We start from the raw sequence: 18,252 nt of genomic DNA, 5'->3' as shown, positions 1-18,252 counted from the left end.
GGTGTTGGGGAGGCACCCTACCTCCTACCTTGTGCACTCCTCTCCGACGTGCCACCGAAATCAAAGATGTGCAAATTATTCATAAATGCAATAATGGAGACATAACGTGTTGCATTGAACATACTAATGAAATTCCTTTTCTTATTGATAGCTCCCACGGGGCTCCCTGTACCGTATTCCCATTAAAATATCCCAAACAAGCTGCTTCTTCTGCATTTTGTGTGCCTGACGCATTGATTTGATGTTATTACCCTGCACTGTTTCGCAACTTCACCCGTGCTTTGCCACGAACTATAGGAATTGTTTGTTTGAAAGTGATGCCATGCGTGGATAGTTGGTCGGGGCAGCTGCCCTGGAGTGGCACACCGGCCGGGGAATGGCGAATGTCTCACCGTGTGTACTCTCTCTTCCCAGGCTTAGTTCCATCATGGAGGATGTCGGGCCTCAGAGGGGCACGTGGACTGGCGATGCCAAGGCGGTGCAGCAGTGCCTGACGGACATTTTCACCAGCGTCTACACCACATGCGACATCCCCGAGAATGCCATCTTCGGCCCGTGCGTCCTGAGCCACACCTCCCTCTACGACAGCATCGCCTTCATCGCCCTCAAGTCCACGGACAAAAGAACCGTCCCTTACATTTTTCGAGTAAGAGTCAATGACATCTCATGAACACTCCTTTTAGACCCGTAGAACTGCACAATCGGTGTCTGGGAGGATCAGTTCTGTGTGTTGCATCAAGATACATGTTCTTTTGCAGGCTAATACATAGAAGAACAGTCGGTTTAAGGCAATTCATCTTTAGAAGATTAATCGATTAACTCTCCCGCCTCCCGCACACAACCTGGCAAAGCAGACGTAAAACACTTAACGGGGAACTTTACTTGTCCGAGAATTTAACCACATATATTGAATTACCAGGATTATTACATTTTACATGTTCTTTTAAGTCTGCAATAGCAAGAATAAAAGGTGCCTTCTATTTTAGGTTTAATGAAAAAGTGACTTTCGATTTCGAAGTCCCAGAAGTCACTCATAGATCACTCATGTGGGCGAGCTGTCTGGTGTGGTGCTGGTTTACTGGTGTTACTTTTGGCGCCTGCGCTGGTGGTGGCTGGTCATGCTGGTCCGTGTTGGGCCATATCAACAAAGGCACTGCTTTCAGAGAGTGCCGGTGTAGATCCTGTGGATATGGGTAATAATGGCGGTGTCCGTTCTGCCTTTCAAGTTCTGGCGCCTGGTTGGGCTTTCTGTGCTGATTGTGGGTTGGCTGCTTCCTTCTATCTTGCCAGCGTCGGTTTCTGTCTGGTGTGGAAGGTTCAAGGCAGGTGTGTCTGTGCTATTCTTGGTGCTTGTGTCTGCACTGAGTGGCTGTGGCGTTTGGGTGTGCTTGTACCTGCGGGTGTTCGTGTTATTGCCTGTGCTAATCTTGCAGTTCATGTCGGCGAGGGTGTCTGTGTCTGGTTTAACTCAGCTGCTGCTTGCCTGTCTAACAGTCTATGCCTTCTTCCTTCAGGTGGACACATCCGCTGCAAATGGCTCCTCGGAGGGTCTCATGTGGCTTCGCCTGGTCCAGTCTGCACGGAGTAAAGAAGAACAAAACCTAGAAGCCTACATTAAAAATGGGCAATTATTTTACCGGTCTCTCGGTAGGATAGCAAAAGACGACGAATTATTGGTTTGGTACGGGAAGGAGCTCACAGAATTACTGCTGTTAAACCCGTCTCGGATCCAGAGCAAACCCAACGGTGAGTGAGTTGCCCAGAGGTGCAAATCTCGTAGCTTGGGGGAAATCTGTTCTGGTACTGACCTCCGCAAACTCACGTGGATATGCATTAGAACGTATATCGTGAAGTGGTCTGTGCTTCTATCATAAAGAATGTGTGAAATAGAGACACATGGATACAAGTCATGACAGATAAACAAATATAAAATACAAATGATGAGCGGCAAGCGTAACATAACAGGAAAAACGAGCAATGATAATAAAGGAAGTAAAATAGGGACGGAGGTAGGAAGAATTGAATTAACTAATTAGGCATTTACAAGCGCAGACACTGAAAAAATGAAAAATCAAGGAAATACAAAAAGCAGATCGAATGTCTCCCAGTCATATAGCTCAAACTGCTGTTGTTAGCCACTCTTGCCTGCCTTCCATTTTAATTTCAGTGGCAGAGCATGAGTGATATAGAAGAGCCTCTGGGCATATTTATTTGCATTTTTGGGGAGTGATTAGGGATACATAAATGCACACGCAATTAAACACATACAAGCCACGATCAGACCTGCCAACATTATACATTTTCCACCGTGTGAGCGTGCAAGGGTAAAGGGGGGGGGGGGGGGCGTAGAGAGGGAGTGGTGTAATAGACAATGGAGCTGTGGGCCACGTCACTGCCTAACGAGGTACATCCACTCTCCCCCACTGTGAGAATGTAATCCTGCAGAGGAACTTCCTATGCCCTAGGAAGGTGTTGAGTCCAGGGGTGCAGAGCATTCATACCAGAGCTGGGAACTTATTTTGAGCAAAGGGTTTCAGCTCACCGTGTGAGTGTGCCTCTTCATCAGGCTGCTGTGAGATAAGGAATGAAACCATGTGTCACAAGGTGGCACCATTTGATCATTTGGCCGGCCTGGACAGAGTGCTGCCATGTATCACAGTTTCAAGCCTTATCAAACAGCCACATGGTGAACAGCCAGGATGATACAGTGAGCTGGAAAGTGGTTTCAACATCTGGTGTGAACGTGCTGCACCTTTGGGCTCCAGTTAACACCTCCCAAGGGCGTGGAAGTTGGTGCCAGAAGAGTTACCTATTGGTATGGGTGTAGAGTAGCTGTGTCTGTTTAGGCGGAAGAGCACCTTCGAAGCCACGTTTTCCATGGCCCCCATCCCACCAAGGCTACATCTCCATCTCTCTGTGGACTCACACAGTGAAAAATATTCATTGGATGGCAGGTCTACACATAGGCTACATAATGAGGGAAACCAGGGTTCTGGTGAAATAAAAAACCACAAGGCCAAAGTCCGAGTGGTTTGTGCGTGTATCCAGAACCTCAACATGGTAATATAGTTACCCATCATGATTTTTTAAAATAATATCTGTTTATTTTGGGGTGTTTAATAGTGGTGAATGGAATTTTTTGTTCAGCCCATTAAATTGGCAGAATTTTGTTGTTCTGCGTCACTCTTTAATGTGGAGTTCCGGTCAAATTCCACCAATCGCAGCACGGTGGAATTATTCACCCATGAGGCTCCAGAAAATACGAGTTGGTGAGTGAGATATGGGATCCCCTACTGTGAATATCTAACATGGGCGACCGAAGGAAGTCACTATCCGACGGTTGTGTCTTGAGTAAATATGCTGCAGGTTGAGTAGATTTTCTACTCGAGCAGCAGCAAAATCATCTCCAATGGCCGTGCACTCTACTACAACGCATGGTGCCATTCGCGCTGATTTTCAGCGCTGTTCATGCTACTAGCACTACATTGCAGCGATAGCAGCACAAGCTGCAACATTTCTACCCATTAGTAGAAAAACACCCAATCTCATAGAGTTTTTATGTAAAACCATGGAATTCCGCAAAGTGAAACTCAGTGAGTTCCACTCGCCTCAAGTGATTAACTTGAAAAAAAGTGTTTTCTCACAAGGAGAATTGTTTTTTGCAAATAGAGTGTCAGTTACAGGGCTGTACTATTTGATTGTTTGCAGTTAAAAGAAGAACGTGATACATTTATGGTTAAGAATGTTGAACTTTAGGAACAACACCATATATGTTGTTAAAAGTACAATCGTCTATAAAAAGCAAAAACTATTGAATTTGTTCCATTCAAGGATAAGATAATGATAGACACTGATAGGATACACAATGCTAAGGGTTTTCTGGACTTTCATGAGTAGATTGTTGATCAAAAATGAATAATGGCCAAGTCCGGTTGAATTGTGGGGTTCTTCAGTTGCAGCATTTACTGCATACCCGTGGATTTATCACATGTGCCGCATTTGTTGCATAATTTGTAGAGTTCTAAAAAATGTTTATAGTTGAAATGCAGCTGTACAGAGTGGTTTGGGGGCTGCCGTTATGACGATGAAAGTGATTTTTTACTGGTTTACGTGAAATATATATATATTTAGGCCAGTGAACTTTGTAAGCCAAACAGTCAAAGAGAAAATAAATACAATTCAAAAATATTAATCATGAATTAAGTCCTAGCATGAAACATGTGGATCATTTTAGATTTTCCTCATATGTTTGTATTGTTTCGTTTTTTTGGGAAAGAAACAAATTATCTAATTGCACTGAGTAGAGAGTGTCCCATTTTGTTTACTGTGGAAGCGAGATCATTGTGTATATATAAGTGAGAGAGTGAGAGAGTGAGAGAGAGATTGTGCCTGAGTTGCTGGTTTCCAAAACAGGTACGGACCATATATATATATATATATATATATATATATATATATATATATATACACATACACACACACACACATCTATATATAATATATATCTCTTCAAGAATTTTTCAAAACTAGTGTGCCAGTCACTTCAGCTGCTGTCTGGAAAGTTTTGGGGTGTTTTGTCAAGTGGGGGAGGAGAAAAAGGGGGGGGGGAGTTCGAAACATGCTTTCCCCTTGCAACTACTCATAGAGATTTTAGACATGACTACAGCCCAAACGGCTGAACGGAATTACACCAAATTTGGCAGAAAGCTAAATCTTGGTCCAGAATGAGTGCTTTCTATAATTTAGTGTAAATTTGTTGAATTGTTTTGGAGTTATTAAAAATAAAGATTTATGTATATCTAGAGATGCGGATTGACTGTGAATCCACCGTGGTGGATCCATGGATCCGCACACCAATAGCAATGCAGGGATTGGCTGGCCACAACCTAAGAAAAAAGTTGTGCCTGCCATTTTGATGGATCGGGACACGGTTCCTGGGGAAGGGAATAAAGATTAAATATGACGTAAGGAGTCAGGTTAGAGGTATCCCAACCAAATGGGAATGATAGAGGGGTCTGTAAGGAACCTCCATGGGCTAGAAATTGTCCCCCAATGTTTTTGTTTTGGTCATGTGAGGATCTACAGATCCAAATCCCCCCAAAAAACACTCAGATACCCAAACACACACTCACACACCCACTCACAAAATCACACAGCCATTCACACACCCATACAGCCACTCACACATCCACTCAGAGACCCAGAGAACCACCCACATCCACTTACAGACTCACACAAACACTCATTCACCCACATACACACCCATGCACCCACTCACAGACCTGTACAGCCACTCACACAGCCACTCAGAGACCAACTAAACCACTCACACACTCTCCCACAGACCCACACATCCACTCACACACACTCATACACCCACTCAGACACTCTCACACCCACTCACTACACTTTAACTTATGCCCTAAGGTAACTATAACTTGCTCCTTCGTCATGCACTGCTAATTACTCCACATATTACATCACTCATGATATATCCTATGACATCATTGATAATATAACTGCAACATTTGCAGTAAAATCATTGTTGAAAAAAACGTGCATGTCAGGGGCATAAGTCCTTAGGGTGTGAGTTATAGTTACTAAAGATAACTAGAACTAGAATTGCTGAATTTCTATGGTTTTGGGTGTGTGAAATCTGAACCTAACTATAATGTCCCTGTAACCTTTGTTATTTTAGTGAGATATGTATATATATATATATATATATATTATATATATATATTTAAAAATGATTTAAAAATAATACAATCAATGACATCGCAGATTACAACTCTACATATGATTCCACCCTCCGGTAATGTAATACTGTGCAAGTTTCCTCAGTGAAAGCTTGCGGGGGATAACTGCACCATGGGTGGTGAAGCTTGAGCAGTGGCTCCCGTGGAAGTACCACAGAGGGTTGCACTGGGTCCCACAGGAGGACGGCAGTACCCACAGATTGAAAACATTTTATGTTTTTAATTTTGGTTTCTGTGGTTACCCTCTGGGTCCTCCCTACAAGAGTCTGGGTGTGTCTCTACCATTCCTCTTATACCTCAAATTTCAAATATTTCTAGGACACAGAGACCAAGACCCCGAGTCCTATAATGATGGCGGCAACATTTTCTTCTGAGTTGCTGCTAGCCATTCAGATCACTCGATACTGCAGTACTGGCACAGAGAGACCACTGTCCCAAAATAGCTGACTGGAGAAAAAGCTCACTCAGCCAATCAGAACACCTTATATTTTTGTAATTTTCTGTATTGCGCGACCCCTGTGAAAGCATCCTTCCAATTATTTCTAACTGATACCTAACTTTTTAACTACATCAGGCTCAATCTGAACACCTGTTTAACATAAGTTTTTTTAAAACAGCTGAATGGGTTAACATTGAATCACAAAAACACAAAAAACACACTTTCTGTTTCAAATTTGGTGTAATTCCTTTCAGCCATTTTTCTGTATGTACTACAGAGGAATCATATAGGAACTAACAATCAAATCAAGATTTGGAACCCCTTTTTCTTTGGCCCCTCCGCCACTGACAGATTGGAGCGAAACATCCATGAAAGAGCTGAAATAAATGAATTTGTATGTACTTTTATGGATGTTTTAAATATATCCGAATAAAGATAATTGGAATTGAATTTTGAAGTGAACTTTCTTTTTTGAAAGTTTCATAAAAAAATTGTCAAATGGCACTAAACATTTTAGTGATTCAAATCAAATCATTGTCAGAGTTACAATGATTGTGAGGCATTGAAGATCAAATTATGTGGCAAGTTTACTGAATGTGTGTGGCAAAACAGCTAATTCCGCACATTCTCTGTCAGTATTATTTTTTATCAAATTTGAGATAGAATAATCTTTTTTGGTGAAATGTTTTGGTGGAAATGTTGCAATTTATGTGGCAAAACAATACATCAATCATACACATTCTAATTCCAAATAGAGGTCATTGTTAGCTGAAGGCTAAAGATAACAGCTTTTTCTGACAAACTGCCCCTAGAAAGTTACACACACATATATAAATATAGACACACATATGTGCATATATACATAATACATGTATATACATATATATGTGTGTGTGTGTATATAGAGAGATAGACAGACAGAGTACATAACAGGTAACTAAGTAACCCAGTCCAGTATTGCATTTAAGGGTGGTTTTGGTAAGATCATAAATTACAAGGCTGAGACCAGAACGCTGATATGGCTATATATATATATATATATATATATATATATAATGTGAACGCCGCATGTCTGGCGGCCGAAACGCATCATTTGGACAATGATTATTAAATAAACCTTACTAACCTACATCCTTGCTTACGGAGTCTGTACCCTGGTGTTGCGCCGTTCCGGCTGTTTGCGCTTCGGGATTTTGTTGTGGATATATATATAAATATATATAGATATACACACACATAACACATGTATATATACATACATAGTGTGTATGTTTATAGAACTGCGTAATACAGTTCAGTAGTCCAGTATTGCCAGTGAAGGGTGGTTTTGGTGAGATCATAAACTACAACGCTGAGACCAGAATGCTGAGATGGCAATGTTGAAGCATATTACAAATGGTCCCCATTATGTATTTGTTCATATTACATGTTTATGTGTGTGTGTTTGTGCCTCAATTACCCTATTTAGAGGAAATGAGCAGAAAAACAAACATTTATTTTTGCAGTATAAGGATAACATTCAAGCTTTTTACTACTGAAGAACTCAGTTCAGCAAAAAGGGACATGAGAACAACATTTTTTATTGCACCACATATTGCAACATTTTTTATTGCACCACATATTGCATGTAACAATGACTTTAGACAGAGGAACAACTTTCCTAATAGTCATGAAATCTAGCCTACATATGTCTTTATTTTCAGTTAAACACACTTTGTTCGCATTCGCCCAAAAAAATCAATAAACTAATTCATATGAGGAAATTAAAGAATCAATATGGTAATCAAACAAAGACTTTTTCAAGTCATGCTTTGGTTCTCACATGAACAAGGCTGTGCTGAGCATCTGAAATGCACGAAGTTTCACTTTGTTGTGTTAAATATATTCTATTTCTGATAAACAGTTGGACTGCCTATGTTTGTTCTACAATCCTGAACAAACCAGTGAAAATATATATATATATATATATATATATAGATTCCTTGAAAACGGGTAATTCCAAGACCAAGCCCATTGTCAGATGGTGCATAGCGCCAGTATGCCCGAAAACCGGCATTTTCAAATAATCCAAAATCCTCAAGTAAATGCACACTCAGAGTCTCAGGTATACCAGGCAGGTAGCAGTTTATTGCTCGTACCTGCCTTGTATACCTGAGACTCTGAGTGTGCATTTACTTGAGGACTTTGGATTATATATATATATATATATATATATATATATATATGTGTATATATATATATATATATATATATTCACTGAAACAAAATAACGGTTACATGGGTTTTACATGTATAGTTATAGTTAACTTTGGATTATTTAGTAAATTTGTAAGGTTTTGTAAATTCTAGATCTTAAATTTCTGTGATTTTTTAAATTCTATTTCCCAACTATAATATCCCTTTAACCTTTGATTTATTCAGTGAATTTCAACGTTTTTTAAAATAGTTTTTTCCTAACTGTAACCTATAACCTTTGAGAGTGGGTGTGTGAGTGACTGTATGGGTCTCTGAGTGGGTGTGTGTGTGACTGTATGGGTGTGTACATGGCTGTGTAAGTGGGTGTATGAGTTCCTGTGTGGATCTATGAGTGGGTGCATGAGTGTCTGAATGGGTCTGTGAGTCAGTACATGAGTGTCTGAGTGGGTATGTGACTGGATGTGTGAGTGTCTGAGTGGGTCTTTGAATGGCCGCATGAGTGTCTGTGAGTTGATGTGTCAGTCTCCGAGTCTGTCAGTGGGTGCATGAGTATATTTGGAGACCTGTGAGTGTATGGATGAGTCTCTGAGTGGGTGGGTGAGTGGGTGTGTGACTGTCTGACTGGGTCTGTGAGTGGTTGAGTGAGTCTCTGATTAGGTCTGTAATGGATGACTGAGTGTCTGAGTGTTTTAGTCAGTGGGTGCATGAGTCTCTGACTGGATTTGTGAGTGTCTGACTGGGTCTCTTAGTGGGTGCATAAATATATGAGTGGAGCTGTGAATCAGTGTGTGAGTGTCTGAGTCAGTCTGTGAGTGGGAGGATGAGTCTCTGAGTGGATCTGTGAGTGGGAGTATGAGTCTCTGAGTGGGTCTGCGACTGGGTGCATGAGTCTCTGAGTGGGTGCATGAGTATATGAGTAAGCCTGTCAGTAGGTGTGTGATAAAAAAGGAGGCACATGGGATCAGGTCCTCATGCCAGCTCCGCCTGTGATGGCCTTCCTGTCCAGCTTGCCTGCAGTCCGCTACCCTCTGCTGCCTTCAGTTTTGTTCCTCCTCTGCTCATTTTCTGCTCATTTTTCTGCCTCTTCTCTGCTTGCTCCTGACATCTATTTTATCTCTCACTGCTCATTCTGCCTTCCATTTTGGCTCTTTCTTCTCACTCCTGATCATTATTCTGCCTCTTTCTGCTCGTTTCTAAGCTCTATTTTGCCCTTTGCTGCTTATTTCTGACCTCTATTTTACCCCTTTCTGCTCAGACTGCCGATTATTTTTCTTCTTTCTGCTCGCTCCTGACCTTTATTCTCCCTCTTTCTGCTTATTTCTGACCTTTATTCTGCCTCTTTCTGCACCCCTCTGACCTTTATTTTGCCTCTTTCTGCTCATTTTTTACCTTTATTTTGCTTCTTTCTGCTCATTTCTGACTTTTGTTCTGCCTCTTTCTGCTCATTGCTGACCTTTATTCTGCCTCTTTGAGCTTGTTTATGACCTGCATTTTGCCTCTTTCAGCTGGTTGCTGGACTTTATTCTGCCATTTTCTGCATGTTTCGGTCCTTTATTCTGCCTCTCTCTGCTTGTTTCTGACCTTTATTCTACCCTTTTCTGCTTGGTGTTGACCTTTATTCTGCCTCTTTCTGCTCATTTTTGACCTTTATTCTGCCTCTTTGAGCTTGTTTGTGACTTATTTTTGCCTCTTTCTGCTCTATTCTGACCTTTATTTTGCCTCTTTCAGCTTTCTTTTCCCCCATAACCACAAAAGGATCCTCATGACCCCCGCGGTCCCAGCTGTCTCCCTACCTCCTGCGGAAGCCGGCAGTGCTCTCACAGACAGAGAGGTGCTAAACATGCAGCTCCCTGTCTGTGAGAGCAATCTTTTTTTCCGTTACCCTGCCTGCTTGACAGCGGGCAGGGAAACAGATGAATTCTCCACTCTCAGCAAGCAGGAGCAGTTTCACAGCTCTCAATTGCTGAGAGCAGAGTTCGTGTTTACTCTGACTTGGCGGGAGCTGTCAAAGCTAATATCTCTAAAACTACATCAAACTATCCAAAGGCACTACTCTGATCAGGATCTAGCTTTCTGTCAAATTGTTTGTAATTCCTCTCAGTGGTTCGGGCTGTAGTCCTATTAAAAAAAAAAACATGGCAATTAACATGGGGTAAGCGCATTTTGGGACCCCCCATTTTCCCCGCCCGTGCTTCACAGATAGCCTCAAAACTTTTCAGACAGGAGCTGAAGTGGGCGTCTAATTTATTTTGTGAAGCTTTATCAACTGGCACCAAAGATATAGGCAAGTAAAAAAACGCTTTTCCAAAATGAAACTAGGTCTTAACTATAACTACCTACTGGCGACCGCCAATAGGCAATGTGTATATATATGTATACATGTATATAGATTGATAGAAATAGATAGATAGATAGATAGATAGATAGATAGATAGATAGATAGATAGATAGATAGATAGATAGATAGATAGACAGACGTATGACATCTGAAATAATATAATTGATTACAACACTGGCAGGGCGGGTAAGCGAGTTCTAGTTATTTAGTTAACTATAACGATTGTTAAATTACCATGGATTTTAAAGTTTAAAAATGTATGTTTTAACTGACATTTCCATCTAACTATAATGTCACCGTAACCCTTTTTTCTTTCAGTAATATATATCTATATCTATCTATCTATCTATCTATTTATATTCACAATCCCGGTAGCTCCTCCTGGTAATTCAGCCCGTAGATCAGTGGCACGAGGTGCCGGTAGAGCTAAACCTGCATCACAATACCCAAAGCTTCAATAATTCGCGCATTCAGGTTCCGTAGAAAGGAAAGATTTATTGCTCAAGGTAATGCGTTTAGAAAGAAAACTTTCTTGATCAAGAAAGTTTTCATTCGAAACGCATTACCTTGAGCAATAAATCTTTCCTTTCTACGGAACCTGAGAGCGCAAATTGTTGAAGCTTTATGTATATATATATATATACACATACATACATATATATATATATATATCGTTTAGAAACTCTTTCACCACATTTCGTTCCTTTCGGATACTGGATAGAAAGAGCACGGACCACAAAGTTCCTTTTAAAATTCCGCTTAGTTTATTCCATGCTTCACACAAACAGGAACGGCAGCCATTACGCGTTTCGTCCCTCCCTGGGGACTTGATCACATGACGCGCATATGCAAATGGAAATGCTTTTTATAGGTTACACCCTTTTTTTGCACATTTTATAACTTTATTCACTTGTTTTTGTGTTTCCATTTTTTTCAGTGCTTGTTTTTCGTGATTTAATTTATTAACTTTATATGTTGAAGTATGTGCTTTAAGTGTGAACACCACTTAATGTGATTTCTAAAAGATGGTTATACCAACATTTAAACAATTGAAAGCAAAGAAGAAGATATCAACATAGGACTGATATTTGTTGCCGTCAGTTTTAGACTTAGGTAATTCAAATTTTGTTTTGAATTAGGTTCTATGAATACTGATAAGGTGCAAGTCATTGTGTGCAAATTTGCAATTAAATAAATAAGTAGTTAAATAAATAATTATATACAAATATTACACAATTTTAGTTTAAAATACAAACCTAAAAGTATTAAAAACCGGTATCATATGTTGGTTAAATACATTGCATCATTTGATAAAATATAATGAATAAATGCATAAAATGTACATAAAAGGATAAATCCAACATCAATTGGTCTGCCCTAATGCTCTATTTATTTACTATAATAGTGTTTATATAGAGTATAGGCTGATCCGTATTGATTGTGGGTTCTAATCATTGGCATATACCAAATTCCCAATATTAGTACATGGAAGGATTTTAATTTTTTGATGAATTAATAATATGCTCATTATTTTTAAAACTGAACTTCAAATGATATCTTGTATCTTTACTTACTAAAGGATTTTTCCAAATTGTTTTCTTATTATTCATGCTGGGTACTCATCCCTCATTAGTGTGCAAAATTAAGTGCTGTGTAAAAAAAGTGCCGAGTGCCTAAAATTAATCTAAAAAATGGTGATTAAAAATATTTCCCTTAGAAGAGAAGAGTTAGGCAGGTCGATTGGTCTTTTTCGTTTCAAAGGCTATTGCTTGTGATTATCGCAGTTTTTTACTTGTATTTGCTCTAGTAATTTTACTATGGACATTATAGGATATACTTATGAAGTTCATCTTCTGACTTATTTGGTAATTATGTTGGTGGACCATAATTGTTGTTATAAACTGGCATGTAATTCTTCAGAGCTGTTTAGTCCATTGGGTTGTTTGGTATCTAGGTTTAGAATATAGTTCATTTCCAAGATACAAAGGGTTCTTTCCCTGTTGCCCCCTCGTTTGTTTTTGGGGACAGAATCCAATAGGAAATATTTGAGACCCTTTGGATCACCATCATGTCTCTCATGAAAATGACGTGCCACAGGATAAGCCTGGTCATGATTTCTGATGGCACGTATGTGTTGGAGTATTCGCTTATGTCCGTGCAAGATGGTACTACCAATATATCTGAGTCTGCAAGGACATTCCAATACATATATTACATATTCGGTTTTACAGTTTAAGACCTTTGTAATCTGTCTGTTTGGTCCACCGTAAGGAGTTGAATATTCGGTGGTAGTTACTCCAAACTGACAAGCCTTACATGTTTTACATTTGTAAAATCCGATTCTCTGAGCTAAACATGATCCCTTAGCTGTAAGGCCACAGGGGTCATTGTCCACCAAGGTATCCTTCATTGACGTATTTTTTCTGTATGTTATGGAGGGTTTTTTTAGAAATTGATTTACCAATTACTGGATTCTGTTTAATCAGATACCAGTTTTTGTTGATAATCTTACGTATTGATGACTCGTGCTGATTGTATTCCAAAATAAATCCAAATTTACTGTCTGGTGTGCCTAGTTCAGTTGTTTGTTTTTTAGGTTTTAACAGATTTTCCCTTGTTTTCAAATTACTTTTGTTTAGTGCTTTGACTAAACATGTTTTGCTGTTGCCTCGTTCTCTAAATCTGGTTACGCATTCCAACTACGCTATTTCCAAATCTTTGTCATTGCTGCAAATACGTTTAATGCGCAGTAGTTCCCCACATGGAATGCTTTGCACTAAGTGCTTTGGGTGTGCACTTTTTGCATGGAGGATGGCATTTCCTGCCGTAGGTTTCCTATGCAGTCTGGTGTCTAATTTGTCCTGATTGACATTGAGCTCTACATCAAGGAATACCACATTGGTTTTACTAATGTTGGGGGTAAAACTAAGATTTAAATTATTGATATTGACAGATTCAATGAATTCCAATGCTGCCTCCTCAGTACCCTGCCATACCCCATGCCAAAGGGGGCCACGGCGCGCAATACATGTCGTCGCCATTTGTGGGGAACTGAATTTAATATGGACACCAGCGGCACATCACGGCGCAATCAGCGCCGAAGGACTCTACACTTACCTAATCTCATTTGAGCAAGAGGCGGCGGCTGACACTACAAGTCCCAGCAGGCATTGGGAGAAGGTGAAAGAAGCTCATTGGAGAATTCAAATGAGTGTCAGCTGATATGCAAATTATTGGAGTGAGCCTACGAGTAAGGAACCATCCGAAACGCATCAGGCGAACACTCGAGGTTGAAGTGCTGGCGTTGCCCTAACAAATAGATTGCAGTTCACAGAGTGCACCTTCAAGTGTAGAGCACACGTATCGGAATATATATATATATATATATATATATATATATATATCCTCCAAAAGCTGTTCTGCATTAAGGACGCACTCCTCGAGTTGGTGTTTAACAAAACCATTTATAGTTCTGAACCTGATCGGAATCTGAAATCGGCACGAGTTGGTTTAATATTGTGAAACTGGAATGCTAATCTGAGGCCCACTGGAGGGCGTAAGATTTGTCCTTGTTAAGTTTTGTAAGCACAAAACCCACTGGAGGGGAGAAAAGGAACCACAAATTCCGACGTGCACCAGAATGAATTTCACCATGAAGGCACACCGGAAGTCAATAAAAGGAGCAAGCACGCAGGGAACTGTGTTAGCCAAGTATTGATGTGCTTTCAAAAGCCTCTGACGAAGGAGTATGAATGCTCGGAAACGCGTAAGGCAAGAGGATTTTAAATATCGGACTAGGATGCCAGTTTCTTGGTTTTGGTAAACACCAACTCGAGGAGTGCGTCATTAATGCAGAACAGCTTTTGGAGGATATATATATATATATATATATATATATACATACATACATACACACACACTTGCCAAATCTTAAGAAATATTCCAAAATGAAAGTTCATCTACCCCAGCTCTTTTCTAGAAAGATTTGCAGTGATCCGTCAAGTGGGGTTCGAGAAAAATAGAGAGTCCCAGAATGCATTTTTTCTAAACAATTTCCCACAGGAAATTTGGGAAGCAATACAAACATATGGCTGATCTAGACCACACCAAATATGGCAGAAAGCTATATCTGTACTCGGAAAGCATGGTTTTGTGATCTCATGTAAATCTGTTTAGCAGTTAATGAGAAATTAAAGATCAAAATATAGTGAATGGTTGGTACCGTTCTACTCTTGCGACACCACAAATTAAGAAAAATATGGCAGCCATTTCAGGATTCGGTCCCCGTGTCCTGAGATTCTTAAAGAAATAACATGTAATGGGGCAGGGCAGAGGTACCCTGACCCCCTGGCCCTTGTTGTGAAGTTTCCAGGGACCAAAATAAAAAAGAATAGTGGCACTCGTACCATGTTACTTCTGTGGGGCCCAGTGATGCATCCCCATGAGCTCCTTAAGGACTCCATCAGGACTCAGCGTGGCACTCTGGTGTGGTCCTGCAGGAGTACCATGGGGTACAGTGGGACCATGCAGATTGCACTGTCCTGTGGTGCTTTGATTACTTCTTGTGCAGCAGTGCCGCTGGAAAACCATAGTACATTGGAAGAAATTAAAAATGTTGGGTGGGGGGTTGTGTGGGGTTTAACCGACTGTATGGGGCTGGCCACCCATTGGGGTGGAGTCCAGGGCCAGATGGCATGCCAGGCCTTGTGGCTAACCTCACATTGTGACTGCCAAAGGCCATGGGCAATGAGGGGTTACCTCACATTGTGACTGCCAAAGGCCATGGGCAATGAGGGGTTGGTGGTTTACTGGGGGTTGGGTGAGGACCCTGCCGAAAGCTGTGCACTGGAGGTTGACCACCAGCAGGGTTGGCCTCAGACCATTGAGATACATGACAGGGGGTTGGATGCCCATGGAAGAGTTGGGTGCAGGGCCGGGCCACAAGGCAGGCCCAGAGTCCAACCATCTACTGGGTAAGATAAATATCTATGCTCATTGAGGAAGTTGAGTGAATATGGTAAAAAAAAACAAAATTCACTTAAAAAACAAAGGTTAAAGTGATACTGTGGTTAGGTAAGGTAATAGGATTTTAGCATTTAAATTTTTAAAAAACCTAGAAATTCACTGAAAACAACAACGGTTAAAGTGACATTATAGCTAGGCATTGAAATAATATAAAAACTAATGTATTGAAATCCCAAAACATACTGAAAATAACCAGTTATAGTTTCCTGGATTAACTACAAACTGCGCTTCAGCCATGCCCTGCTTATGACCTCACATATTACATCACGCATGACATGTTAAATAACATCATTGATGATATCACAGATTACATCTCAAAACCTTTAGTTTTTTTCATTGAAAATATGTGTGTGTGTGTGTGTGTGTGTGCGCGTGAAACAAGTGACCCAAATAGAACAAAAATAAACTTTCTAAAGAGCAATATAAATGTCCACAACAAAATTTCAGCTTCCACCTTCCTGAGATGGTACAAAACTCTATGCTCAGTCTCTACTCAGATGACACTGATGGATTTTCAGAAATCATTATAAATTAAGGTTCAATTTAGAATCTGAAATCAATGCAGTCCTGAGATATACAATAAGTTTTCTTTGGAGTCGACTAGTTCTTTCTTTAGGATACTGCCTGTAAGTAATTTCTTCAAATTTGATAACAAATGCTCCCTTAACATAAAATGATTGGCAATAGGCTGATAAAGTGTCTTATTATTGCTGATGTGTGATTTCTAAAGCGTAAATAGACTTCTTTTACTTTGTGGCCTATATACTGTTTATTACAGCTCTGCGTGGACACTGGATCACATATATGACATATGTTGAGTGACATGTAAGAGGCTTCTTCCTGTAAACAAACTTGCTATTGATGTTATTTGTTAAAGGTATTACCATCTGATACACCTTTAAAGTCACAGCACTGAACCTCTGCATTTGTTTCAGCTTATTTGATGTCTGGTACAACATTAGGAGTTTGTAAATTGGGAGGCCTACAATAAGCAGTAACTGGCAATTTTGCAAAAATCTTTTCTATTTTTTTACAGGCAGACAGAAAAAAAAATAGTATTTTGCATAATATTTTTGTAGTTAGAAACTGATGGATGATAGTCTACCACAAATGTAATCCTGCCCCTTTTGTTTCCGCTGATGGAGTTCTAAATAAAGGTTCCCTAGGTAACTGAAAAGACTTGTCAATTTGTTCATGAATGCTATGTAGTAGTCTAACACGCTCTTGTAGACATCTTGTGCAAGGGGCCTCACAGCTGTTTATGTGTCTTATTCTAGACACTCATCTGTCAGTGATGTTAAGCTTAGTGTGGCCTGAATGACATGACGTCCAAATTTAATACAAAAGACCATCTGAAGGCATGTTGTGCAGAGCATGATACATTTCTGTTCATAAATGATTAGTAGCATATCCAGAAAAGCACAATGAGTCTCATATTTAGTATTGTTGCTGGTGAATTTGAGGATAGGATTGGTTCTCTGCAAATTGTTCCTCTTTTCTACATCCTGCATTGCATACTATAAATATGCAATCAATGTAATTTATACAAACACGAGTAATCAAGTGCACACGAATTTCGCCATGTAATCCTCTTTCAAGTAAACATTTCAATGATTTAAAGTTTTTGCTTGCAGCCTGGCCAGCGTGATCTACCCTGATACCACGCCCTTGTAGAAATCTCAAAAAACTGGAGCGGAGTTTCACTCCACAGCGTTGTCCATGATTCTCACAAATATAACACAAACTTGTCCATGTTTCGAAATTGCTTTATTCCTTATTCTACAATAATTAATTTGCTCAGTATTTGTATTCGTTTTGTTTGCCATTTACATATAAGATAAATATGTTTTCAAAAGTTTCTCATGCAACAGATATGCCAATCCAGGCCTTGTTCTGGAGTACGCCAAAATACATTAAAAATCCTCAGTTATAGATCTCTTTATACCCAATGCATTTCGGGCTATGAAAAAGCCCTTCGTCATGGGTTCACTACAAATGGAAAACACAGCCATTAGATTTTGTATTAAGACCTCTCTGAATACAAATATGATACTTATAACAAATCTGCAAAAAAACTCATACCGTATTTTACTGCTCACTCGTAACCAGCGTTTACACTCTATAACTACACGCTAACAAAATACGTCTCAGCCAATTTCTCTCGAATTCTCTCATCTCGTGGTGTTTTACCTCCATATTTTAATGTGGAATAACCCAGACCTACCCCCTCAGCTAGTGTTCCCAACTAATCCCAATTTTGCTTGCTCGTTCGTCGAGCACCAAAGCCTTCATCCTTCTTTTCAGTGCGATAACATTTCCAGAGGCTCTCATCTACTACCCTAAAGCAGTCCCTCCCTTTAATGCTCCAATGACGTGGTCCCACCCTTCAAGGTCAACCAATCACTACAACCCAATTATTAAGATGACACCCATGACTACAAATCCCATACATCATTGCTTCAGGTCTGAATAACCCGTCCCAAACTTACTCTTGA

The 18,252-nt window shown here is 40.0% G+C and overlaps 2 protein-coding genes across 3 annotated transcripts in view; one reads left to right on the top strand and one right to left on the bottom strand.

Annotated features, from left to right (window-relative positions):
- PRDM8 (PR/SET domain 8) overlaps window positions 1-18,252 on the top strand; it is a 34,027-nt gene that overhangs the window by 2,336 nt on the left and 13,439 nt on the right. For both annotated transcript variants that reach the window (XM_085640953.1, XM_085640952.1), the window contains 2 exons: window positions 415-646; window positions 1,515-1,746. In XM_085640953.1, the coding sequence (XP_085497079.1) occupies window positions 428-646; window positions 1,515-1,746 (451 nt within the window). In that variant the 5' untranslated portion in view covers window positions 415-427. The remainder of the gene's footprint in view (window positions 1-414; window positions 647-1,514; window positions 1,747-18,252) is intronic.
- Window positions 1-18,252, bottom strand: part of LOC146861778 (uncharacterized) — a 182,791-nt gene that overhangs the window by 163,336 nt on the left and 1,203 nt on the right. The window lies entirely within an intron of this gene.

Source organism: Triturus cristatus, chromosome 2_2 (genome assembly GCF_964204655.1).
Source record: "Triturus cristatus chromosome 2_2, aTriCri1.1, whole genome shotgun sequence".
Classification (NCBI taxonomy): Eukaryota; Metazoa; Chordata; class Amphibia; order Caudata; family Salamandridae; genus Triturus; species Triturus cristatus.
The sequence above is the reverse complement of the archived record's forward strand: the minus strand, read 5'-3'. Positions and strand labels throughout refer to the sequence as shown.